The following is a 27,664-nucleotide window of genomic DNA, read 5'->3' as shown; positions in this document are numbered from 1 at the left end:
CTCTTCTCTTCTCTTCTCTTCTCTTCTCTTCTCTTCTCTTCTCTTCTCTTCTCTTCTCTTCTCTTCTCTTCTCTTCTCTTCTCTTCTCTCTTCTGTTCTCTTTCTATGGTATTTTGTTTGGTGAATTCATCAGTTTCCATGTATTCAGTTATCATCTCTGTGCTGATGATTCTCAGATCTACTTATCCAGCCCTATTCTGTCTGCTGACTTTCAGTCTTTCATCTCCAGCTACCTATTGGACATCTTAAACTCAGCATGTCCAAAACCGAATTCATTCTCTTTCCCCCCAGTACTTCTCCTTTTCTGAACTTCATTATTACTTTTGAGGATACTACTCTTCTCCCCATCAGCTAGGCTCACAACCTAGGTATCATCTCCGACACCTCACTCTCACCTCTCATATCCAGTTTGTTGCCAAGCCCTGTCAGTTTTACCTTCATAACATTGCTCACATCTATTTCCTCTCCTCTGACACTGCTACCACCCTGGTGCAGGCCCTCATCACCTCACACCTGGACTATTGTAGTAGCCCATTAATCTACCTGTTATAAGTCTGTCCTCACTACATTCTATCCATCAGTTGTCAAAGTGATCTTGTTAAAGCACGAGGCTGACCGTGTCATCTTTCCCCCCATCTCCACTCAAGAAACTCCACTGGCTCCCTGTTGCCTCCAAGATCAAATACAAAATCCTTTGTTTGGAATTCAGAGTCCTTTCCTTCCCTTTCCAGTTTTATATTTCCTCACTCAGTTTAATCCAGTGAGGCTGGCTTCTCTATTAGTCATGGAATAAGACTCCAAATTTCCTGACTCAGTGCATATTCATTAGGTTTCTTCTATGCATGGACTTTTCTTTCCTCATCACCACCTCCTGGCTTCCCTGGCTTTCTTCAGGTCCCAGCTGAAACCCCACCTTCTACAGGAAGCTTTTCCCAATTCCCCTTTATTCTAGTACCTTCCCCGTGATGGCTGTTTAAAACTTAGCCAGTGTTTAGCTTGTTTGTATGTAATTGTTTGCATTTTTTGTCTTCCCATTAATCTATGAGCTCCTTGAGAGCGGGACTATCTTTTGCCTTTCTTTGTATCCCCAACATTTAGCACAGTGCCTGGTACACAGTAGGTGCTTAATAAATGTTTATTGACTGACTTTTGAAATATTTGAAGGTTGTCACATGGAAGAAGTATCATACTTGTTATGTTTGGCCCAGGGTGCAGAAATAGGAACCAGATGTGGAAGTTGCTTAGAAGCAGAGAGGAAAAACTCATTTCTGTCGAGGATACCACCATTCTTCAAATCACCCAGGTTCACAATCTCAAAGTCTTCTTTGATTGTTCACTTTTACTCACTCTTTATATCCAATCAATTGCCAGATCTTATTGATTTTACCACAAGACCTCTCACATCCATTGGTTTCTCTCTACTTAATAAATATTATCCTAGAGTAGGCCCTCATCATCTCTGAACAGGTCTGTTGCCCCCAGATATCCATTTCTTAAGGCATTGTACATTAACCCCTTAAGGCAAAAAATAGCACTTTAAGACTGGAGTCTGTTAAGACTAAGTTGGCCCAGGATGTAACTTTATTATGTACTATTCTGGCTATAATGTCATAATTTTCACGATCATAAATTGTCATATCACTTCTATACCATAAACAAACTTATTAGCCCTCCCTCTTCCTTTGGCAAGGGGTGTTTGAAAAGGAAGAGGGGGATCCCTTTTTCTCTTTAACCAATTCATTATTTTGGAATTTCACAACATTTAGCAAGTTCTTTCACAAGGCCAGAGTTTATGACTTTGCCCAAGCAAATGGTTCCAAAGAACCTGGCAGGTTTACAAATAAGGAGATTTTACATGATCATCTTTTTTTTTCTTTTGCTACAAAGTAAGTAATTACTATTCTTCCCTTTTAAAATATACCCAATTAGGGGCAGTTAGGTGGCGCAGTGGATAGAGCGCTGGTCCTGGAGTCAGGAGGACCTGAGTTCAAATCTAGCCTCAGACACATGATACTTAACTAGCTGTGTGACCCTAGGCAAGTCACTTAACCCCAATTGCCTCACCAAAAAAAAATAAATATATATATATGTGTGTGTATGTGTATATATATATATATATGTATGCTTCATAGGTTTTAACATCATGATAGCATCTTCTTATAACTTAATAATGTCCATATTGTGAATTAAATTTTCTAATGATACAATTGTATAATCTGATAGTTTCTTATACAATGGATTCCCAAAAATCACAAGAAAACTTAGAAACACAATAATGACATACACAACATTATGTTTTTAAAATATGAAAAAAAGCTCATTACCAATTAAATGACATCATTTCAGTCAAATGTATTTCCAAGTTACATTACATAGAAAATTATTCATTTTTATCATCTTTAGCATTTTATTCTAATCACATTTAAAACCCAATATAGAGTTACCCAGTATGGAGTAACTATTCAATTAAAGAAGTAATAATAACAGTAGTTAACATTTACATAGTACTTACCATATGCCAGGTATTGTTAAGCATTTCATAATCATTATATCGTGTTGATCCTTACAACAGTCCCAAGAGGTGAGTCATTCCCCTTCTAATTCAGGGAACTGAAATAAGCAAAGGTAAGGTAACTTGCTTAAGGTCATACAGCTGACAAATTTCTGAGACTGGATTTTGACTCAGGATTTTTCTGATCCATGATCATCTTAATGCCAGATAGTAAATGTAGTTTGTATTAGGTTCTGATTTACCACAATTATCCTATTTGGTTTCCGAACAACATGTCATCCAAATCAAATCTGGATTTGTAATCAATAATGGTAACAATTTAAACTTCAACAACAATAAAGATTTTTCCCCCAAGGACCTTTAGTTGGCGGTACTTCAAAATTTAGTCTGTTGTTTTCAATTAGCTCAATTTGAAAGATTTATGGTGACATTCCTAATTCCCCATAACTTTCTCTTTATTTTCTTTTAAATCACCTAAAGAGCCAAATCAGTTATTTCTGCTTTTTCAACCTTAATATACTCAAATACTTAAAGAGGGTGGCTTCACCTTTCCCAGAGGCATCTACTATTCTCTGTAGTTTTGTTTTGTTTTTTTTAAACTGGAAGACTTTACATGACAGCTTCACATTCCCATCCCCCAGCTTTTAGGATCCATGAGAATTTTATATTCCTCACATAACAAATATAATATGCTCTTCTAATGACCCTTCAAAGACAGAATTTTAGTATACTATCTTCAAATAATGCCATGTTGCAAATATATTATTATAGTCTCCATGTCATAAAAAATAACCACATATGATTTCTCACATCCTTCTTATCTCGAGATCAGAAGCTTCCCTTAAACATCTCTTTGCAAAACTCCAAATCCCTTTTATTTTCAAACCCTATTCATCTGAACTTTCTCTCTTCCTTTCTTTAGATATCCTTTCATTGGGTTTTGATTAAAGCTCTGCAAAACTGGACCTTTCTTGTTCTCCTTTCATATACTTATATGACACCTCTCCCACTTTCTCAATTCCTCCACTGTTCATTTCCCACTCATAGGCTAGACTATCTATAGAACCCATCTTTACTTCACTGTATTTCACCTTTGTAATTTGGCACAAAAATTTTTTCTTACACATCCCTCATTAATTGTAATACTGTTGCCTTTGGGGTTCGTAAGAGCTTACAAATGCATGGTCTTATCCAATTTCTTTTGGTGACCTTGCTTCTAGTTTACCTAAACAATTAGTTCTATTCTATCATTCACAGAATAAAATACAATGATAACACCAAAACACCCTTCCAAATTAGATTTTATTTACTTTTAAGTAGCTCCCTGATTTAAAGAAACTCTTTTCTTTTTGTGGTTAGGGAAAGAATTAATAACAGGCAGTTCTGAAGTACTAGATAAATTTAAACTGCAAACTGCAACACATTTTTTTTCTTTCTCTTATCAGTGAAGTCACCTTCCCCCACTAGCGCTACAATAATAAATTTGTTACTCTCCAGGGAGAGTGATAAAGGTCTAAGTTTTCATGTAACTTTCACAAACTTTTATTCTTGTTTTTGCTTAAAACAAATCCTACAGAGTGTTAATCTAAAACTCACTAAACTATTTCAGCATTTATAGAAACATTCAACCACATTTTGGAAATTTACATCAGAGAGTTTACATTTCAGTTACAAATTTAGTCTTAAAATGCCACAAATCTCTGCAGACTAGGGAACAAAGATTCCTGTTCCTTTTATCTGTCTTTACCTTTACACTCTTTAACTTGGCCTGCAGAGAGAAAAGATTGTCTTTTTGAAGACTTAGAAAATTCTCAGAAAAGTTTTTTCCCCCCAGGGGAAAAAATTAGTTTAATTTATAAAACAGATAATATGACAGACAGAAAAACACTTAAAAATCAATGTGCACAGGTAGAAGTCCCTTTTCAGGCCAGATTTGGGACTTTTCTTATGTATCTCGGGCCAATTTAGGTAAGGGTATCCTTGGGTGATGGCTAGAGAGACTTCCCTTATCATTCCACTTAATCATGTCTAGCTCTATTTTTAGTTATGCCCTTCTGGCTGGGAAGCATTTCTCTTTCTAGATTTAAGTTATTCCCCAACCTCTTTTTGAATGGGAGGCATCACTTTCTTTTCACCAACTATATCGAGTGGCCCAGGATTTACCCTCCCCTTCTGCCAGTGGTAGTGCCTGGGACTTACTTTTTGACTTCACTAATGGGGTGCCACTGGTGGGCATCTTTTGTTCATTCTTCAACCTGAGCTGGGAGTCTTCCTTGGAGAAGAAAATTTCTCCTAGGAGCTTGTCAATTTGGGGAGTTTCCTAGGTTTTTATTTGCTGATTCTTGCCAAATACACACACTAAACACAAGCAGCACACCAAGACAAACAAGCAAAGTTGCAATTTCCCCACTTGAGTGGAGGGCTTTTGCATTGGCTCAGAAGAGTTGTGACCGAGGGGGACGGCTGGCCTTCAGGACAGAGAGTCCCTCAGTAGAGACTCCATTAGAGCATTCTAGGGAATCCCCCAGAGACTGCCAAGGGAATTGGGGTCCCTTCTTTGGCCTCCTGGTTGGCTTGCCAACTGTTGCAATTGAAATTCTGAGCTCATTCAGTTTATTGGTAAGGCTAGCAGTTACCAATAAAAGGAGACTTTAACTCCTCAGCAAGCCAAAAGACCCTGAATGAAGGTGGACTGATCATTTTTACAGTCAAGAGGAGGAGCAGCAAAAACAACAACAACAACAACAACAGAAGGCTGTATCATAGCTGAGGAAAACAATATGATTGGTTAGAAAACGTGAAACAACATAGGCATAGGGTACAATGTGATTGGATGGAAATTAGGAATTTGGGGCTAGCCACACCTCTTTCCATTTTGTCGCTAGGCAATTCTGATTGATTTGGTCCACCTGCAAGAATAATTAATGATATGTATATAACAGATTTCCTGTAATTGCTCAAGAATAGCTAGGTGTAGAGGTAACGGATTTATTTTAATTAAAGTGATTTCTAGGGAAACTGAACTTTTAAATTTAACTCAGATAAGGAGCCTAAAGTTCTAAACCCATAAACTGCTGAATTTTAACTCAGAGACAAAGAAACGTGACTTAGACAGTTACACAAAATGTCAGTATTACTCCAAATTTGGACTTAGTTCTAGAAAGAGGTAAGGCTTTGAAAAAGGTGTTTTCAGGATTTCAGACCAGGATACAGATTAAACACTGACAAGGTTTTCTATTCCAGTGGGACTTCAGACTAAAGTACTATCCTGATATGATTTTGTACTATGTAGTATAAAGAGAGAACAAGGTGGAAAAGTGAACTTCACTATCCTTCCTCATTGACAGTAAGATTAAGTACATCTCAAAGAGGAGGTAGGCCAAGCTGAACTTATTGAGAACTGTCCATTAGATGACATATGTATTTATGCCATAATGTATCTAGACACCTCATCAAGCTCCTGTCTTCCCGTTTTGGAAACTGTTTGTTAAGATGCAGAACTTGATGAAGGTGCCTCAGAATCATCAGATATTTTATTGAGCAGTTAGGTGGCACAGTGGATAGAATGCTGGGCCTGTAATCAGGAAAACTCTTCTTTCTGAGTTCAGATATGACATCAGACATTTAGTAGCTGTGTGACCCTGGGTAAGTCACATAACTCTGTTTCCCTCAGTTTCCTCATCTGTAAAATGAGCTGGAGAAGGAAATGGGAAACTACTGTAGTATCTTTGCCAAGAAAATCCCAAAAGGGGTCACGAAGAGTCAGACACAACTGAACAACAACAATTATATTATGCTCAATAAATTAGCAGGAGGTATGTTAGGATTTAAAGTATAGAAAAATGTGTTAGCTTATCAGAGACAGTTCTTCTGAGATTTCAGAGAAAGGTCAGGAGCATAGATACAAAAATGGGGATATGTCAAAATGGAGAATGAGAGAGCTCGTGAGGGAATGGTTGTTTTCTTACTAGGGAAGTATAACAGTCATGTGTAGGTGAGGGTAGGCAGAAAAGAACAGAAGAAGGGAAAATGTTTGGAATAAGGCCTTGATCAAAGAGTCATGGTGGATGAGCAGAAAAATTCTTGCCAAGGCCTGACTGCATTATACATTCCAAAAACATGAGTCTACAGTGAATCAGTTCTTAAAGTCTAGGACTCTGAGTTTTTTTGCAACATAATGCAGAAACAGGGAGCAGATTAGATGGGAGCTGTAATGTAAGGAATTGGCAAAGTAGGTTTTTTCTAGTCAAAGGATTGTTTGGCTGAGAGGGTCCAGAATAGTGGAGAGAGGTCAGGAGATCATTCAGTCCAGTGGATCACAACTAGCTGGATGTCATTCAAACATCAGTCCATATGTAACTGAATGTTAATGACTCAGAATAACTGGCACCTTTGATGTTAGCTTGTGGGGAAATGAGCTGCGAGCTGCAGTGTTAGATCCTGCCAAAATCAAGTGTAATTCATCAGTCACTGAAAAGTCTTTCAAGTAGTCTTCACGTCTCAGTTGAATATAGATGTGTCTCACTTTATGTGAGTCGTACCACAGACCCCTATTTAAAGTGACTACCTAAAAGTTAGGTAATGCAAATTTGCCCCTACCTATGCACTTCACTTAATCTGTATAATAAAGGCATACATAAAATAATACCTTTACTCAAGTCATTGGGAACTGGAGAAGAGAGAAGGGGACTGCTGGGAAACAGTGCAGGATCTACCGAACTTTGGGCCTTGAACAAGTGATGGGGACCAAGAGTGTGTATCTTTTTATTTCCATGATTTATAGAGGAGGCAGGGAGAAAAGCAAACAAAAACTTCCTCTAACCAGCCAGGCCCTGTGGCAGCTGAAATAGCCATCAAGCAACTAGTGTGTTTGTGCTTATGCCCAATTTATTACCGTTAAACATGGCCAGTATTTTGACTCACATCAGTTTGGGAAGTAAAAAAACCCAGAGTACTTGGGGTGACAGGGAGTTGCCCCCTTGGCTTGCTGCATCAGGGTTGGGCCTAGAGGAGTTGGGGGATGACAGTGTAGCCCTGGGCCTGAATGGGACACTCTCCCCTCCGGCCACTGGCCACCCAGCACTTTAGGAAAAACAGTCACCCAAATTCTGAGCCCTGCAGCTGGAGCTAAGCAGACAGCTCTCCAGCACCTTATCCTGGGTTTGGGAAGGATGCAAAGCAGCCTACTTCACCTGAGTCATCCTCCTTTTCCTTTTCCTTTTCCTTTCCTTTTCCTTTTCCTTTTCCTTTTCCTTTTCCTTTTCCTTTCCCTTCTCCCTGCCCCCCCCCCCCAAGCAAGGTGAGCCTCCCAGTATGGAGCTATACTTCCTTTAACCTTCTGACTTCCAGAATGGAGTTGGGGCTGATAGAAAGCCTAGGGAGGAAAGTAGAGGATAGAGATGAAAGAAGGGAGCAGGGACAAAGGGCAAACTGTGGGAGAGGGCCCTGGGTTGTAGTTACTGACTGAGCTGGGATTGGAATGCAGTTGTTTTTTTTCCCCCAGAATTCTTAAGCCAAAATTTGCATAATGTGAATTTCTGTAAAGGGAGAACTGTCTGTACTTTTTCTCCAGCACTGGGAGATACCACAAATATTCTTTCTAAGAATTTGCCACTCCAGGAGAACTGATCTTCTTCTCCAGGAGAACTGTCTTGTAGGTAGCCCAGTACAACTTGAAAATTGCAAATCTGATCCACAGTGCTAGAAATCCACTAGATCACTGAGGCAAGACCACAAGGTTCCCAAGCCTACCTTTTTATGAGCCAGATTCCCAAGAACCCAATATCTCAACCCTCTAGTCCTGGGAGTGGGTTCTGTGGCACATAGAGGCAGTTTGAAATACATTTCATGGAATTATTTGTCTTTATAGTTATGTGAGTAAGCAGTGTAATAAATAATAGGATACCCAGAAGATTCAGCTAACTTCTAGTCATTGTAATGATCTTCCCTGATTTTTTATGACCTTAACATGTAACTTCCATGATGCTTAACCAGAGAGAATCAGAATACATCTGTGTTCATTCTCTCTTTTTCTTTCTCATATATATATATGTGTGTATATACCCTATGATATACCATATATCTAATATAGATTAATAATTTTACAACATTCATAACTCTGTAGGGTAGATTGTTGGATAGATAATTTTTCCATTTACAGGGTGGAGAACTGAGGTCACAAAGAGGTTGATTTAACTGTAGTAACAAAGGAGGTCATTGGCAAAGCCAGAAACAGAGTCTGGGTCTCCTGATTCCCTGAGAGCCTTCCAAAATCTCCACAGAATCTCAGCATTGTTGTTGTTGTTTGTCTTTTGCTCTTGAAGAGGACCAATGACCTTACGAGGTGATGTCTTGACTTGCACATGAATTGGATTTAAGTGAGGCAGAGCTGCTCAAAGTCATCAGCCTCACTCTCCTCCAGAGCCATCGAAGTCCAGTGTCAGGACAAGTGGCAAGGCCTGGGGATCTCAGGGACATCTACTCCAGCCCATCCTGAACAGGAATTCCTCTACAGTAGACCCAACAAGTTGTCATTCAGCCTTTGAAGACATCCAGTGAGGTGGAACCTATCACCTCCTGAGACAGTCCATTTTTAGTTAGCTTTATTTAGGTAGGTTTTTTTTGTATCAAGACTGTCTTTCTTTTTGCGACTTTTACCCATTGCTCTGAGTTCCTGGTCTGAAGGACCAAAGAGAACAAGTCTAATCCCTCTGCCACCCAGTAAACCCTTCAAATGCTAGAAAACTGCTATCATGTTGCCCACCTCTGCCCCTCCCAAGTACTCTCTTCTCCAGGCTAAACATCCTTCATTCTTTCAACTGGACTTTATATGGCATGGACTGGAGGCCCTTCACCATGCTGGTTGTCCTGGACACTCCAGATTTTTAGGTCTGATCACATGTAGATGCATACTAAATATTAGGCATCTAGTCCTATATTTAGGTGCATTCCAGTAAGCTGAAGAAATTTGACCAATACATTTATATACCAGTTCTTTTTTGGAACAAAGATAAAGATCAGCTAATAGGCTTACTCAGCTTCTGATTCTAAAATACTGTTAATTCTTATTCCTGCACTGGTGGGAGTCATGTTGGTGGATCATTGAGTATTCAGTGCCACACAATGTGATGCACATTCTAAATAGTAGCAGGAGCAGCTGTTACCATGACTGATGTGTTTTAACTCTTCTTCCTTAGCTTTCCGGGCCCTCCTACAGATCCGGGCAGTGAGGAAGAAGCCAGGCGCCCTGTCCCCTGTCTCATTCAGTCCTGTTTTAGCACAGAGCATGGACCACGATGAACACTCTGTAAGTGACTCATAGTTGCCTGAGCCATTAGAAAGAGGGGACTCTTAGAATGGCTTGTAGCTTTAGGGCTTAGAGAGAGGAGCAAGACCTAAGAGACTGGCTCACTCCACAGAAGCCTAGGACTGTCTGCATATGTCATGCCAAAACATCCAGGTTGTCATCCAAATGTTTCTAAATAACAGTTACAGGTCAAGCAGAGCCTCTGAGTTGTATGGGGCCTCAGTTTCTTTGTTAGGACTGGTCTCTTAAGTCTCAGCTGGGATGAAATGATAAATAACTGTGCTTGGAAGAAGCCTTCCTTTCCATTGTATCTGGCAATTAGTGAACACCTGCTGTAGCATATAGCTTTAGTAACATAGTTTGAGGGACTGGGCCTCCTGACAGAACTCTCCTTCCTGTCCTCAAACAAGCTAAGTGGCTCCCAGTAAGTCTTGTAATAAGATGTTTCATTTCTTCCCTATGAAAGAGCAGTGATTAAGGTCTGTGATTCTCTCCCCGCTCCCTACCCCTGAGTGCCTCTACTGAATATAGGGAAACAATTGCTGCTGACAATCCAGATGCTGTTAATATCGCTAATGCAGGTGCCCCTCCCTTAAATCAAACTCTGAAAATGGAAGTATCAGGAAAGAGCAGAGCAAAGTGTGAAAATTAAGGGATCTCATGAGACCTGAGATCTAGCCCTAGTTCTGCACCAACCATCTGTGTGACTGTGGGCAAGTCACTTAACTTTCTCTGGGCCTCAGTTTCTTCTTCTGTAAAATGAAGGATTTGAAATAGGTAATAGCTCAGAGGTGCTTTGAATTAAGGAGGCTGATAATTGCTTTACCAAAGTGTTCTTTGCTTTACAAAGCATACCAATGTCACATAGCAGTCCATTCTGGTACAGTAAATAGGGTTTGATTTTCAAAGACTCAGATTATATGCAATTCTCCAGAAATGTATGTTAGCATAAAATGAAGTACATTTGTTTGATTAACCCATTTTTTTTTAAAGATCTTTGACATTTAACTGAAGGACTTGGTGACCAAATTGTCTTTTACAACAACCCAGTGTTTCTGCTGCATGTAGTTGAATGTTAGAATGTTTGTTCCATGGCTTGATGTCCTGCTACTTGAGTACAGGGATGGGCATCTTCCCATCAAGGTGATAAATTAAAGGGACACTGTCAAGCAATGCAGGCCTCAAATTTAGATTGCATATATAAAAAAAGTCTCTGCACCCTTCAGGTTAGTGTCCAAAGCTTCACTTCTGCCTACCTTCCCCTAAAGAGGTTCAGAGAGTTTAATAAATAAAATCCATATTCTTTGCCATTTACCTGGCATAAATTATTTGTTACTTTGGGCAGAAATAAGGCTGCTCTTAGATAACATAATACGAGCAGAAATGAGTAAATTCCTCAAGTGGGTCAGTAATGAGAATGTAGGGTGGTGGGGATTGTGTTTAGGATTGTTTTTGTTTTTAATAATTAGTCTTATGTCATAAACTCCCTGGCTAGAGGAACTGACTAGTTCTAGAGTGAAACTGACCAGCATGTGTTGTCATTCAGTGCCCCAAGGATACCTCAAAAGTGGGTGGGGGAATGTGTGGGGGTGGGTAAGGAGTCTATCACATAAATAGTCATCAGAAAATTGGGAAATTCCCTTTCAGAAAACTCTAGCGTTGTTTGAGGGATGTTAGTTATTGTAAAATATATGATTTTTATCTTGACAGTGTCCCTTTAAAAAATCAAAGTCGAACCCTGTCTCATTGGCCAGCAAGAAACCTAAAAGGGAAACAGTAAGTGTTTGGTCTATATGGCTACGTTATTGCCCCATCCCCCAACCAGAAAACAGACTCGTATGCAAAGCCATTCTCTTCCCCAAACATTAGGATTTACTTGTGTAGTGTGTTTTCATTTACTTAACCCACTAAAGCAGGATCAGTTCCCTGTAGTCACTCTGTGCATGCACAGGAAGAGAGCTTTCTGAACCAAGCTGCTCCTTCAAAAGACGAGACCAAAGGCCGGTAGGCACAGGGGCTCCTTCCTGCTAGGGGCCAGTTTGCCAAGCCATGAGCTACAAATTCTCTTGCCAGCTTTGCTAAGCTTCTTTTGTTTCTTTTAAATGCTCTTGTTCACCTTTTTTTTTCCTGCTGGCAAATGGAACTAATGTTGAAGGTGGAATTAATATTGTTGCTTTTTTATTGCAAATGGCATTTCTTATAAGTGTTTGTTTCTCATCGCCCTGCTTTCTGCACTTGGTATTTGAATTTACTGGTTTTTGTCTGTTTAGTCTAAGGACTTGAATTTTCCCAGATGTTCTTTGCAACTTGGAGAATAGGATAGGGCAGCCGAGACATATTAATGGCAGTTAGAGATAAATTTCATTGAAATGTCACCTGAATTGCTGTGTCTCCTAGTGGTTATTGATCAGATAGGTTAACTCCAAGCTGGCTTCTTGAAAGGAAAAAGTCTAACTTCAAAAGTTGTAACTGTTAATTAAAAATATACCTGTAGGAATTATTAGGAGAATAGGTATCTACCTTTAAAGATTAAATCACATATGAAAAAGAGGATTCCCAAAGCAAGGCATATTAAAAGGAAAAAATACAAAAGAATTTATCTGGCGCACCAAATGCTAAACTGACCCAACAGATTAATAGGAGTGTTATCTAAGCAGGAAGGGAGTGTGCCCTTGACTCCCCACTGCCTGCCTCCCTTTTTTATTTCCATTTTCCATGCCATGGCCCTTCTTATTTCCCTCTTTCCATCTCCTTGAAAGACCTCCCTTGTTTCCGAATGAGGCTGCTGGTCAAACCCAGAAAAGCAGAGGGGGTGTTGTGTCCTGCTCCATATCTCCACCCTATATCAGTCACATCAGCCTTTTCACCCCAATACATGAGCTCTTTGCCCTGTCTTTCAAAGGTTTGGGGTAGGTGGAGTGCTCTGATCTCAAGCATTTTGGCTGAAACACAGGAGTTTCAGCTGTATTTCAGGCTCATTTGATATGTACTTAGAATCTCCTGCTTTGCCCTCCCAGCTCTCCTGTGTTCTCCATTCTTCTACTAACTCTCACTAGTTGTCCATTCTTTCTCTGATTATAGATACATAAAACCAGGAAGGAGCTCTTAGCCCTAGCCTGAGGATGAATTTTCATATATTCTTCAGTAAATCTCACCTTTTTCCTATCTAGCTTGATGCCATTTAGCATGGCCTCCATCTCTGCTTAGTTGCAGGTAGCCTCAGGGAGGGCTAAAGTTAAGGGTTAGTGATACAGTGATCTTCTCAGAGAGTAAGGGACAACATAGATGGTCTAGAACCCACATTGTCATCCTTCAGGTGGAGGAGGTATTGGCTTCCTGCTTCACCTTGGTCCTGTATTTGTTGTCCTTTTTATAAGCACTCACCTTTTTATTCCCTTAGCAACTAAAGGGACCTGCTTTTCAGCAGCATTCAAAAGGGACCTGCAGGGAGGGTGATTTCCATATAAGTGAATACAGTTCAGGGTGATGTCATAAATAAGAAAGCACTTTCTGAGGCCCCAGTAAGGAGTAATTTCTAGCTAGAATTGGATAGATGGTTCCTTAGAAAAGTTACATTCTTAGAAGTATGATATCATTGGGGTACAGGGCTATCTTAAGGCAGGAATCTCATCTTGGGCCCCATGTCTTAACGGCTACATAGTATTCTAAAGGAAGGCCAGCCTTATCCTGAACTCTCCCTATAATTCACAGAACTCTGACAACATCCCACCTGGATATGAACCCATCTCCTTGCTGGAAGCTTTGAACGGCCTTCGCTCCATCTCTCCAGCTATTCCTTCAGCTCCCCTTTATGAAGAAATCACTTATTCAGGGGTTTCTGATGGGCTCTCTCAGGCTGGTTGTCCTCTTGCTGGGCTTGATAGAGCCTTGGAGAGCAGCCTTCAAAAGAGCAAGCCAAACAAGTCTCCAGACAGGTCAGTATCATTGGGCATGTAGGTAGTGTTCCGAATAGCTTAGTGGGCTAGAGCCTCCAACATCTTCTGGGAAATGGAATAATGTGTGTTCCTCTGCAGACAGATAAATCCTGGGATGCCCAAGCAACTAAGCTGATTTTTTTGTCATCCTTGTATCATTCTAGCACATTACGTTCCCCATCATCTCCTATCCATGAAGAAGATGAAGAGAAGTTGTCTGAAGATTCCGACTCCCCTCCCCCACTAAGTGGTGCTGAGCTAGTCCTTCGGGAGAGCAGCTCACCAGAGGTATGTCAGATTCCCAGCCTGTAGCTGACTGAAGAGGTCAATCACTGTGAACCTGTCAGCCTTGTTCTGGGAAGCTTGCCTTAAGATTTTATCTGACATGGTAGGCTAAGGGGTATTTACTTAGAAAAAAAGCAGGCAATTGTTATTTGTTAATCATTATTTAAAGTGGGGATGAATGACAATAACCATAAGTCCTAAAGTTATTAACCTTATGTCTCCATTGTTCTTTTTACCCTGGTAGCTTTTGGACTTGGCTAAGGTGTAACTCTGTTCTAGGCTCTAGGCCATTGATAACAACTCGTGTGAGTAACCAAATGAGGTAGATTTCTTTTTCTTCTCTCTTTTTTTTAAGAGCTTCATAACTGAGGAAATTGAAGAGGTGCCATCTCTAAAGCAAGGTAAGCATCTTCTACTTCCATCAGAATTATAATGTTTGGAGCATGCACTGGTTCTAAATAAGTGCTATACAAGATTCTTTGTAGTCTTAGGATGGCAATGAAACTATTCTAGGACTTTGATTGTCCTCATCCATACCCTCTGTTTGGAAAAGTTCTAGTGTCACAGCAGTCTGTTACCCTGGAAAAAACCTCTGGCCAAGCAGACCTTTTGTATGTTACCTTATTAGAGTGCTCATTAGTGATATCGCATCTCTTGGGACAGGGCTATCTGAGACATCATTTATTAAAACCAATCTCAATCCTAGTGAATTCTCTAGGGTTTTCTCTGCCTTACCACGAGGGAAAAGGTACTGTCTCCCTTGATTGTCCATGTCAGCTTTGGCCCGGTAGAAATAACACACTCTTGGCTTACACTAATTGATACTCCTTTAGGGAGCATTTAGGCAGTTTTCTCAGGTTTTCAGCCATAATGCTCTGATAGTTGGGAAGTCTTATTGATTCTCTTTCCTCAGCATCTCTTATATTCATCCTTATCTCTCTCTACTCATACCACAACCACTCCAGTCCAGGCCTGTATCACCCCACACTTGGACTGCTGCAAGTAGCCTCCAAATTGTTCACACATTCCACTTGATTAAGAAATATTTATTGACTAACTGATTCAACCACCAAATTTATATTGTTAGAGTATAGATCTGACTGTATCACTCCTCTGCTCAGGAACCTTCAGTGCCTGCCCGTTTTCCTTTAGAATAAAATGCAGATTCCTCTGTTTGGCATTTAAACCCTTTCACAGTCTGGCTCCAGCCTGTATTTCCAGAATTTCTCCCCTTCTTGTACATCGGGCACTCAAGCCAGGGCTAGGCTGGCCTGTTTGCTGTTCCTATACAATATTACATCTTCCACATCTGTTACTCTCACTCCTATGCTTGGACTGCTATCCCTATTGACTTCTGCATCTGGGAATCCCTAGTGCCTTACAAAACTCAACTCAAATGCTACCTCTTTTAATAACCCTCTTCTAGCTTCCCCTCTTGTTAGGGTTCCCTCCAAATCACTATGCATTTCTTTTGTATATATTCCAGATTTACTTATATGAAAATGATGCACCTCCCTAGCAGAATGTAAGCTTCTTGAGGGCAAGGAATGTTTCACTTTTATATTGTGATCCCCAGGACCTAGCCCAATAGCTTGGATACAGTAGGTACCTAATAAGTAATTGTTGATTAATGATAGTTTGTCAAAGAATAAATTGGTTCTTTAAGACAATTCTGAAAGGAGCTTCTACATGTTACCGCAAACTATGGCTGTGGATTGTATATGGTGTCAGTAGGGTTAATGTGTAGCTTGGTTTTGTTAAACTGGTTTTTTTCTTCTTTGTTATGAGGGAAGGCTCACCCTAAGGAGTGAGGGGAAAGAGTGTATATTTGGGAGTGACTATGATGTAAAAACAAAAGGCATCAATAAAATTTGAAAAATAAATAAAAGCAAATCTGCTAGAGTTTGAAAGCCAGTGGGAATACTGACTTTAGTGGGTAAAGATGTAAGGGAGCTTTATTTATGAGCTCATATTTAAGGCTCCAATTACAAAGGAATTTCCAGTGAGATATTTAAATGAACATTGTATCCCCTATTACATTAAATATTTAACAAAACACAGAAATATCACTTTTAATGCTTTTACACTGAGATTTCTCCTTCCATATTTATCTAGGTTTGAAAATTATGTACTTTTCTTGTTTGGCTATGAGAACTGCATTCTGACCCTGGCTCTGCTACTAAATGGGCCTGTTTGCCTTGGGAAGATATCTCTGGGCTCTATAATGGAGGAGGAATTGTACCAGATGATCCCCAAGATCATTTAAAGCCTTAACATCCTGTTCTAAATATCTGATACTCAGTTTCATTTCCTGCATTGCTCTGGTTATGCATAAAAGTGTGCATTGACCTTTCCTGGCCACCAGAGGGCCAGGAGAGACTGTAGCATTGCCCAGTGGACTAAGCCAGTAAATGTTCCAAATGCTCATGATCTTGACCTCTTTCCAGAAGCTTATCACCTTCTCAACATAAACTGGGCTCCTGCATTCTCCTTTCCTCTGTAACTCACAGGCCCCGGGGGCCCACAGTGCTCAGAAGGCAAGAATGAGAGCTGTTTCCCATTCTCCTGCCGCCATGATGTTTGCTATCTATGAAAGGAGGGATTGACCTCCTTTGCTCTGGCTATGTATGAAGTAGTGTCCAGGCTCACTCCCCTGTTTCTTAGCAGCCTCCTCCACCCCTCAACTGGTATTGTTTCAGAGAGAAACCAAATGTAGTTCAATTAAATCATTTTCCATTTAGGTCTCTGGCCTTTCTGTAAAGATAATAATAATCCACATTCATGCTATATCATACAATTTGTTATTATATCCATTATATCCCATTTCAGTTTGACAACAACCCCATAAGGTAGGCAGGGGAAATTTAGTTTTAATACATTCATTTCACAGATGAGCAAACTGAGGTGTGGAGAAGTAAAGTGATTTGTCTAAAGCCCCTTTGGCTAGTATAAGACTGGGCCTTAAGCCCAGGTCTTCTTACTCTTAAGTCTAGAGTTTTTCCACTATAGTTCTCTGCCTTTTTACATGCTAAATTCAAATCCAGTTCTAAAATATTTTTTGAGATAGTCTTTGTTGAAAATACAATAAATCCAAAGCCAAGGAAAAAGCAAAAGTAGTTCAAAAGTAATGCCATCATTTAAGCATAAAAATACATTTGGGAGTTGTTGTCAAGGTGCAAAAGCATATTTTGTAGTCTGTAGCAGAAAGAACAAGGAAGTGCCAAGCCCTTTTCTTTAGTTACAGTCAAAGTTTAGTATACAATAGAAGTTTAATAAATGATAATTATCTTTTAATATTCTCTCTTTTCCTTCTCAGGGACAGCTAGGTGGTACAGTGGATACAGTGCTGGGCCTGGAGTCAGGAACACTCATCTTCCTGAGTTCAAACCTGGCCTCAGACACTTACTGGCTATGTGACCCTGAGCAAGTCACTTAACCTTGTTTGCCTTAGTTTCCTCATCTGTAAAATTAGCTGGAGAAGGAAATGGCAAACTACTCCAGTGTCTTTGCTGAGAAAACCCCAAATGAGGTCATGAAGAGTTAGACATGACTGAAAAATGACTGAACCACTTTTCATTCTCATGTGTTACCCCTGTTACAATATATCTTCAGCATATCAGCCTACCTTGCCTGCAGCCAGACCCCAATTTCTACCAATCTTCCCTTGATTTAGTAGGGGCATCCTGACATTTGATAGTAAAGTGTCTTCTTTTACATCCAAAGCAAGGAAAGGAGAGTGAGGAATAAGCTCTCCTTTTTACTGATAACCAAATAAACAGTCTTCCTATCTTAAAATACCCGGTAATGACTTGCTTTTTGTAGAATTTTTATGAGCATTGCCACTACCCATCTAATGTAACCCTAACCACCCACATTTCTTCCCCCAAACACTCCCCTCCCTCCACCAAGACTAGGTTACTAAACAAGGTTGGAGAGGAAATGGATTTATTCCTTTTTATCTAGAAACCATAGTCCATTTTTAAAACTCTAACCATTATTCTACAAACAATCTTGGAACTCTGTGTTAGAATAATATGGAGAATGGGACGTCACTTTCCTTGTGATGTCAATCATGCTGTTTCCATGTAAATAGTCAAAAAAGAATCGCCTTATCTCAGTTGGGAGAAAAGGGAAAGACATGAGGAGGGGAACTGTTGGCAGTCATGCCCGGGCCTGTGTTCAGAAGTCAGAATGCTGTTCAGACAGGAGTAGTGGAGCATCTGCTTGTAGAATCAATGAGTCCCCAGCTGCCCTAAAGTCTTCAGCCTGGTGGTGCTGGGCAACAGTCTCCCAAGGCTGAGTCTTAGGCTTTGGGAATCCCCAAAATCTTCCCCGAGGTTCACAGGAAGGCTGGAAAGTTTAAACTCTGGGCTCCTTGCCTTTTTCAGCCGAGGAGAGCGCTGAGGCTATTTCCAAGGCAGATGAGAATCATAGGAAGCAATTTGGATCATTTAATTTTTTTTTAAGTATTAGGTCAGCCAAAAGCCAGTGTCTTTCAGAGATGCTTAAGAGTGGGCAGGGATCCTAATAGATGGATGGCTAAGCTTTTCTCTGTCTTACTGTCACTCCATATATGTGTCCTTCATTCACGCATAAGGGGTAATTCTTAGAATTTAAACTTTTGAAATATATAAGAAATGAAGTTACTGGGGCCATGTTAAGTCATGTTTGACCTTAATAGAAGTTCAAGTGTTTTTTCCAGTGTTCTACCATTTCAGAGATGTCCCTTTAGGAGGACAGGTAGCCTCAGTTGTTAGGACTACTAATAGTGTCTTTTGCATTTAAAATGGGGCTTCATGAAGACTGGTCCCTAATTTGATTCCTTTCCTTTTAATTTAGAGAGCCAAGCTCCATCCATAGAGGACGTCTTACAGGACAGCAGCACCGAGCACAGAAGCCTTAATCAACCTGGGATTGACCCTCCAGCTGACATATACCTACCAGGTAATAGTCAACCAGTTTTCCCTTTTGTCACATGACTAGGGAATGGGAGATATCCTTGTTAGTGGTGCACAGGGCTTAGTGATGTAACAAAGAGTAGGGTGGAGCCAAAGTACTGTGTCTGTGGTTCTGGAGCAGTTGAAGCACCGAAGATACCAGATGAGGCTTAAGAAACCTCTCCGAATTAGGAACCTCCCAGAATTTAACAGGGATTAAACTTTGGGGGGGGGACCCTCTAATACGGGTAGATCTTGGTTAAGGGCCCTCATTTTGAGAGCTTAATTTTCAAATTGGAGACCACAGCAGGAGAAACAGTGCACCTTCTCCCAAAAAACTACCACCAAGGATAGTGATTCTTCCTTGACTTTTCCATATCAGCCATTGAATCTTTAATGTAAATATGCTAAGTGCCTTTAAGTAACTCTTCCAACCTAGACACTAAAAGGGAAAATATCTTCTTTCTCATTCCTCTCTGTTCCCCCAAAGCACAGGCTAGGAGATCTTCCTCTTCTTTGTTGTCTTACCTGATTTGTTGAGGTGCTTTATGTTTTCTGCCCTCAATGAATCAGAAGGAGGGTAGTGTGAATAATCCTAAAGGCCAGATAACCTAAAGTCAGCAAGCATTTATTAAATGCCTGCTGTATTCAGGCACCTTGCTGTGCTCTGGGGATACCAAAAAAAGAAAAAAAAACAATCCCTAATTTCTAGGAGCTCAAAATCAAATACAGGGAGACAACATGCAAACAACTATGTGCAAACAAAATATAGATGGGATAAATTTGGAGATAATCTCAGAGGGAAGGCACTTCTTTTTTATGTGCTTCATTGAACATAGCTATGTCTAACATTTCTAAAAATTTAAATAATGAAACCATATTATGAAGACAATTTAGAATTGAGTATAAAAACGTCCAGCTTCCCCATTTTTTCCTAATGCTAAAAAACTTCATTGCCAAGAATGGAGAGTATCTCTCACCCTGGTGTCTGAAACCTCAAGCAGAATTCTAGATTCCATTTTCGGAATTAGGAAAACTGCTCTTTTTATATACTACCAGAAGGTAATTAAGTAGCTGGATTTTAAAATTGCTTTTTTTTATCACTGTCTTGATTAGAGTCAGTAATGATCAACAAAGGGATTAATTAATAGAATAGTTAATGTTAGTATCTAAAGACAAAATAATTTCTGTTACAAAAGAAAAAAGGGGGGAAAAAAGAATTGACCCTCGGAGCAAAAGTATTATGTTGAAAGAATACAATATTGCTGAATCATACAATGGGATAAACTGGGGCAATTCAGATTACTGTAGCTTTGAAAACAATTGTTGTTGTTTTTAATGAGGAAAACAGCTTTTAAAAAAACCTGAACATCCCTTTTGTGATTTATTAGCCTATTTGGTGGCTATTCTGGCAGTTCTGAGGGAAGAGAAAGGAACAAGCATTTATTTAAGCCTCTACTATGTACCCTGCACTATGCTAACTCCTTTGTAGGTATTATCTCATTTGATCCTAAGAACAACCCTAGGGAATAAGTGCTATTATTATCTTCATTTTACAGTTAAGGAAAGCAAGGCAGGCAGAGATTTGCCCAAGGTCACATAGCTAGTGTCTGAGGCTACATTGACCTCTGGTCTTCCTGACTCGAGGCTCAGGGCTCTGTCTAGTACACCACCAGCTCCATTCTGAGCTCTGCTAAGGAGTTGCGGTTGATAGAAGTCAGTTTGCCTGTGTGTATTCAGGGGACTTCTAGACTGAGTGAGACCCATCTTAAAAGGACTAGCTGAATTGGTCTGAGCAGGCCAACCATGAAACTGTCTTTGGCCACTGAATACTTTGTAGTTACTTATTGCAGAAGAGGGTAGCTCATTGTCAGCTTTGCTACATATTTATTAGCTGTGTGACCCAGAGCACACAACTTTATTTTTCTTATCTTTAAAGTGAGGAGAACAAGATTTCTAAGGTTTTTTCCGTGCCAAATCTGATTTTCTAGCTTGCTCCCTCTTTTAAGGGGCAGACAAATAGTGAATGTAAAGGCCATCCATTGACTCAAATATATTAGGGAATTCAGGGTCACATAGCTCCTGGGAGAGCTTCACTGAACATTTTCATAAAAATATGGTTTGGGGGCAACATGTCAATAGCTATGACTTGTTAGACTTTGGAAGAACATTACAGGGAAAGGAATGTTCAGATCCTGGATCTAAAACTAAGTTTCTTCGCTGTAAAATGAGAGGGTGGGACTAAATAAAGGTCCCTTTCAGATTTAAATCTGTGGTCCAATGATTCTATAACAATTAAATATTTGACTTGTTCACATGTCAACAATTCAGCAGCAGACTGGGGTGAAAAGTGGCTACGGACCTGTTGTAATCAGGCTCTGTAGTATCATAGACTATTAGACCCGTGCTTAGCACAGTGCCTGGCACATAGTAGGTACTTAATAAATGATTGACCTAGAAGGGACTTCTGTCCAACTCGCTTCAAGATATCATTCAATGGGTAGCAATTTCTTTTTTCCCTAGAGCTAATGGTCTAAGCTAAGGGCCTTAGGGAAAGCTAAACTATGCCAGAGGAGTTGGCCTAAGAGTTTAGAAGGGGAAAGGGTAGCAGAAAAAAAAAAGAGTGGGAAGGAGAAAGAAGGCACAGAGAAGATGTACATATGGAGAAGTGATTACGTGCCATTAACAAGTGCCAGCCACTTTCTGTTGTTCATGCCGTAGGTTGCCTGCTCCTCCCGATCCTCCTCCCTACCTTCAGGCTCCACCATTGAAGAGTCTTATATCTCAGTCAGTTTGCCAGTCAATAAAGAGTTATTAATTATTAAATATTTATTAATAAACATTTTATTATGTGCTAGGCACTATGCTAAGCACTGAGATATAAAGACAGGTAAAAGCCCCTGCCCTTAAGGAGTTTCATGATCTAATGGAGGAGGCAACATGCAATTAACTATGTACAGACAAGCTATATATAGGATAAAAGATAAAGAGGAAATAATCAACAGAGGGGAGACACTAGAATTATGAGGGATTGGGAAAGGCTTCCTGTAGAAGGTAGGATTTTCCCTGGGACTTGAATGAAGCCAAGAAGCAGAGATGAGGAGGGAAAACATTCCAGGCCTGAGGAGACAGCCAGAGAAAATGCCAGGAGGCTAGATATGGTCTGTCTTGGGCAAGGAACAGCCAGGAGGCCATTGTCACTGTATGGCAGTGAGGAGAATGGGCACTAATTATATGCTCCTTCCCCTGAGCATATCTATAAAGTAAGCCTCTTTCTGCCAGAGGTCAGATACATTCAAGAAATTGCTTTGGTGATATCTGACAGAAGTGCAGTGCTAGAAAGAGTGGCCCTGGATTTTCTCTTCTGTCTGCTGATTTCTTTGTTCCTGTCTCTGGCTTTAAACAGTCTAATTAGACAGTATCATCTGACAGGCTCAGTTTACCTGACAGTTCCATAAAAATCATTAGAGAGGCTCATTTACATGAACAGTAATGAGAGAAAGCAAAAGTTCATTATTTAATAAAGAGCAAGAGATTTGCATTTCTCAGAATGAGGTACTTAAAACAATAGGAACCTGATCTTGAGTTTCCAGAAGCTATTTTCCCCGCTTTTTCCATAGCTCACAGTGCGATAATAAACTCTTAGTCTCTTGGGACTTGTAGCATCTAGATTTTTTTTTTCGCAGATAAATAAAGAGTAGTTATTATTTGGTGTTTTCTTATTTGCTTCTGCAAACCAGTATGTTCAAGTTGAGTATATTGTTTCCAGACCTCACATCCCTTTCATTTTGCTCTAACTTTATTCTAGTTGCTACAAAATTTACAAGTCTGTTCTAAGATCTTTTCTAATAATTCCTTCATTTTCTGTCTCTCCTACCCCCTTATCTGGATAGCACTGGGTCCTGATTCCTGCTCTATTGGTATAGAGGAATAAGATGGTATGTTTTCTCCTTTCATATGCCTAATTGGGTTTTGTCTTGTCTGTTGAATTCAGTCCTGCTCCATGTAAAACACTGTATTAAGTATTTGGGTAGATAAAAAATTTAGGTAAGTTGTCAAGCATATAAGATGATCTTAATGGTTTAATCCATTAGATGGGAGTTTCAATCATTTCTTCCACTCTTTACCTTATATACAGTCCTAATTTCACAGCTTTTCCAGACCTTCTCCATGTGTAAGCTTTAATCCAAAGATCTCATAATGCAGCTGAGGTCTGGTCTTTAGTTTAAGACAGAGGCTCTTAATTTCTTGGACCACTTTGGCAGTCTGGTCAAGCCTGTGGACCCCTTATCAAAATATTGTTTTTTAAATGCATAAAATACAATACATGGAATTACAGAGGAAATCAGTTATATGGACATAAAGATGTAATTTTTTTCCCATCTAAGTTCACAGTCTCCCTTTAATCTTTGGGTCCCAGATTAAGAATCCTTGTTCTAAAGGGAACCCCATTTGGGGAAAGCCCAAATGATGATTTGCAGGAAAATGGGGTCATATGATAGAATCAAAAACCAGCTTTTTTTCCTCTTATCTGAACTAGGATGGTCCACTTGGGGACTTTGGGTCTCCAAAAAGAATGACTCAGTTGACTGTGGTCACTTCATGTGACTGTTAATTAACAGAATTACCCATAGTGACTTGGAGCAGTGAAAAGGAAAGGAATAAAATTAACAGAGATCATTGTTGCCCCTTAAAAGGAGATTTTTGAATCTAGCAACCTTATTGTATAAATTTTTGTGTTTGTGTGGGCATTATTGACTGGGTCATCTAAGTGAACTGAATCTCAATGTAAATGGACGTGCAGATCTGTCAAGCTTTTCTCTTTCTATCAGAGCAGAGAAAGTCTTACTGTCTTGTCCAGTACCCTTGTTATCCTTTATGAATGGTCTCCTGTCCCCTTAATGTTGATGTCCTTGTTTGAACTGAAACGTTCTCCCACCAGCTTCTACTACTGAGGATCTTGGGATTTATATTTGGAAAAGAACTTAGAAATAGTTTGGACCAATCCCATTATTGAAATTTGATGAAAATGAGACCCCAGGTTGTAAGGTGACCTGCCTAAGATTGCATAGATAGTAGCTAGCAGATCCAGGATTCAAACCCAAGTTCCCTGACTCTTACGTCTGGCATCCTAGTCACCAAACCACAACTGCCTCACTAGAGACCTCAAGTGCCTCTCTGGTCCCAACTGACTTTTCTGTACTTAGGTATCTGCCCACAGCCTAATACTTAGTTGGGAATTTTCATATGTTCATTAGAATGTAGTTTTAAAGAGGCTAAGACAGCAGGACCAGCCTTAAAACAGGCTGTGCCAAATAAGAGATTTATTGAGCCTCCTTTTCCCTAAGTTCCCAAGGCTAGTGAGAGGCAGGTGCAAAGTTATCCAGCCTGTATTGAGAAGTAACTTGTGTTTCAAATGAAAATGACTCCAGTTGGAAGTTCAGTACAGTAGAAAACTCCGTTATAAGACAAGTGTAAGAAAGCAAGGATAATGCTAGTTTTACAGATGTTATGTTATGCAAACCTTCAAGAACTATATAAATATGATATAATAATAAAGCTAAGGACTTGGAGATGGGAGAAGTATGAGTGGTTTAGGCAGTTACACATTTGTATGACCAAATAAACTCCCTCCTCTTAGCTACTTTCGCTCTAGTCACTCAATATTGGACCTAACTAGATAGACGAGAAGTAACAGCCTTCAGTTTTTCTTCTGGAAACTAAACCACCCAAAAGTCAAGGCATCTTCCAAATAAGTGGAGCAAGACATAGATATTTATACCTGCATAGAGGTTTGAAGAAAATAGTCCAACAAATTTTGCAGATTACCATGCCCCTCAAAGCCACCCATGAAAGATGGCAAGAAACAAGAAAGTTTAGGGCTTAAAAATGTATAATTGCCAGGTTTCTTCTGGCTACTAAAGAGTGTGATCATTTTTTAGGAGAATTACCTGAGTGGTCCTTTTTCTCTCTCTCCTCCCTGCACTTTGTTCTAATATAGGTACACTCTGCTTTTGTGATCCTGAGGTAGTAAAACTGACTGATGCTGATAGTATTATTATCACCTTTCTAGGGTCACAGGAATGAGCCTGGGAAGAGACCCTGGAGATCACACAGTCCAGTGGTTCCCAACCTGTGGAACCTAGAGTTAGTATAAGGGGGCCATATCCAGCCAAGATAGTAAGGAACAGGGACTTGAACTCAGATCTTCTGAATCTAAATTCAGGGCTCTTAAATTGTAGGAATTTTGCTCTTCCTGGTGTATAACAAAACCAGGAAGTGAACTCCTAAAGCCTCTGAATGGTCAGAATAGGTGACAGGGAGTCTGGATCACGTCAAATGCTCATGTATTTGACTCTTAGGTTGAGAACCAGCTTGTGTTTCAAGTCAGAATGACTGCAGTTTGAATTCAGTCCCATAGAAAGTAGGTATCAGGGAGCAAGGATGTTACTGTCGCTCAGAGGTTCTTTACACTTATTTCGACACTGTTCTAATAAGCTTGCTTATGTGATCTCTCAGCCCACAGAAGATGGAAATTAGCAGTTGGGAGGGTCTGGGCTGGCTGAAAGCAGCAGAACTGGTGACAGATGGCAATATGACAATAGAGAAAGAGACAGAAGAGACTGTACAAATCTGACCCAATCTGACCCAAGGGTTCAGACATTTAATTGGGGAAGATAATTCAGGATGCTTAGGATGTCAGTGCACACAATACAGTAGTTTGTCTGTCTGCCACAGTGAGTGACCCAGGGTGTGGGGAAAAGGTGGTGTTCTGCATGGGCTGTATAAGAAGGCAGGGAAGAGCATGAAGCACTTTGGAAGAATTTCTAACTAAAACAGTTTCTTTTTTAAGTGGTGTTTCAAGGAGTGAAGATGAGTTATTTGTTGTTGAATATCCAGATTTACACAGAAATAGATTAGGGTTGATTCTCTGTTCTACAGAGGGATTTGCCATGTTTTCTTTTAGGTAGTGATGTAACTAATAGGCAGAAATCTAATTAATGACTAAAACCTGTAACATGTTGCAGTAATACTAGTTGGCCTTGAAGAAGACACTCAATATATCACTGTCCTCCCCTTTACCCTTAAAAATATCTTTTCTGCCTGGAGCCCAAGCTGTAGTAGGGGCTCTTGCTCAGCTGCTCCTGAGGCCTCTCTGTAAAAGGGAGGGCTTTTCCCTTTTCATCTGTGAAACCCCAGTGCAGGGGTGAGAAGTGAATGCCCCTGAGTGAACAGTTGCTGGACTTTCACACTAACCTCAAGTACTTTTTCAGCTCTTGTTTGGTATGGAGGAGTGGTGGCAAACTCATAGCTGTGACCTAGGAAAGTATTTTCTTTTATAACTCTTAAGTGTCAACTTAAACAAAAGAAAAAGGGTTATACCTCCATGTAGTTGTTGGTGCTGATTATAAGACTTTGCTTTGGGATAGGAAGCATGCCCTAGATGTGTCTGTAGGTCTTCTAAAAATAGAATGAAATTGGCCTCCCCTGGGTTATGGACCATGTATCTTTCAGTAAAGCAAAGAATCAAACCTGACTTATCTCTATGTGAATCTGGTTATTCTGCAACAAAGTGAATTTTCTTCCTTTTTTGGCTTTTTTTTTTTTATGAGGTAGTCAGGGTTAAGTGACTTGACCAGAGTCACACAGCTAGTAAGTGTCGAGTGTCTGAGGCTGGATTTGAACTCAGGTCCTCCTGATTTCAGGGCTGTGCTCTACAAAGTGAATTTTCCAACTAGTTTCCAACTTGTTTACTCCTTGAAGCACCACATTTTTAAAAAAATTATAAATATTTTTCTAATAAGTATAAATTAGTAAATTCTTATAACTTGGCTCTTTTTACTGAAGCCAGTTCCCTGTGACTGGGTGTTAATGACTAGGAACGTAACTTCTCTCTGTTCCATCAAAACTCTTTAATCAGATGCTTATTTGATCGTTATTTGACTGAGATGATTTTGACTTATTTTCTGTTTAGCTTTGTGATTTTTCTGGTCTTTGTCTGGAACTGTGGTTTCATCAGTATAGGAGAAATCCCAGTATGTAAACTCCCTCCACTGATGCAGATCAGCAGCTTGTTTGTGATTTATAGCATAAGAGAGTTGCCTGGGACACTAAGAGTTTGTCACTACCCCATGTCCACATGGCCAATATATTTCAAACTTGAACCCAGATCCTCTTGACTGCAACCCTAACCCTCTATCAACATATGCCATGTTGCATCTAATTTTCTGTCATTATGATATTATATTAATTAAATTAGAATCAGGTTACAAATTATCTCATAAAATAGTTTCTGATTCATAGTCAATAAAATTTAAACCAGAGGAAGGGCCAGATGCTCTGTGACTTTAAGTGAGCCATTTTAATTCCATGTTAAGAAAGTATACAAATACATCTGGAGGTTGTGTTCCCCACCCAAAAATATAGTTTTATAATCAGAATCAACAAATACAAGGAAATTTATGCTTGTTCTCGTGCTAAAGATGACACCGAGATCTTCTCCCTGTGCCAGAGTCTCAGTGGTCCAGTAGTGCTGCTGTTGTTTTATTGAGCCCCACAGAGCACCCCCCCACCCTCACCTTTCTCACCATCATTAAATTCTGCTTTGGCTTCTGTCTCAACATTTGACCTCACCCCTTTGCAGATATACAGAATTCTAAAGTGTTTGTTTACCTGAGACCCATATGTA

At 39.9% G+C, this 27,664-nt stretch overlaps 1 protein-coding gene across 4 annotated transcripts in view; it reads left to right on the top strand.

Annotated features, from left to right (window-relative positions):
* MGRN1 (mahogunin ring finger 1) overlaps positions 1-27,664 on the top strand; it is a 107,925-nt gene that overhangs the window by 76,901 nt on the left and 3,360 nt on the right. The window contains exons 11-17 of one of the 4 annotated variants that reach the window (XM_027839201.1): positions 9,709-9,818; positions 11,529-11,594; positions 13,530-13,753; positions 13,918-14,041; positions 14,394-14,439; positions 18,878-18,982; positions 22,869-22,913. In XM_027839201.1, the coding sequence (XP_027695002.1) occupies positions 9,709-9,818; positions 11,529-11,594; positions 13,530-13,753; positions 13,918-14,041; positions 14,394-14,439; positions 18,878-18,982; positions 22,869-22,909 (716 nt within the window). In that variant the 3' untranslated portion in view covers positions 22,910-22,913. The remainder of the gene's footprint in view (positions 1-9,708; positions 9,819-11,528; positions 11,595-13,529; positions 13,754-13,917; positions 14,042-14,393; positions 14,440-18,877; positions 18,983-22,868; positions 22,914-27,664) is intronic. The other 3 variants (XM_027839198.1, XM_027839202.1, XM_027839200.1) reach the window with 3 other exon arrangements.

The sequence above is a fragment of the Vombatus ursinus genome, unplaced genomic scaffold (genome assembly GCF_900497805.2).
Source record: "Vombatus ursinus unplaced genomic scaffold, bare-nosed wombat genome assembly UNPS02014832.1, whole genome shotgun sequence".
Lineage (NCBI taxonomy): Eukaryota > Metazoa > Chordata > Mammalia > Diprotodontia > Vombatidae > Vombatus > Vombatus ursinus.
The sequence above is the reverse complement of the archived record's forward strand: the minus strand, read 5'-3'. Positions and strand labels throughout refer to the sequence as shown.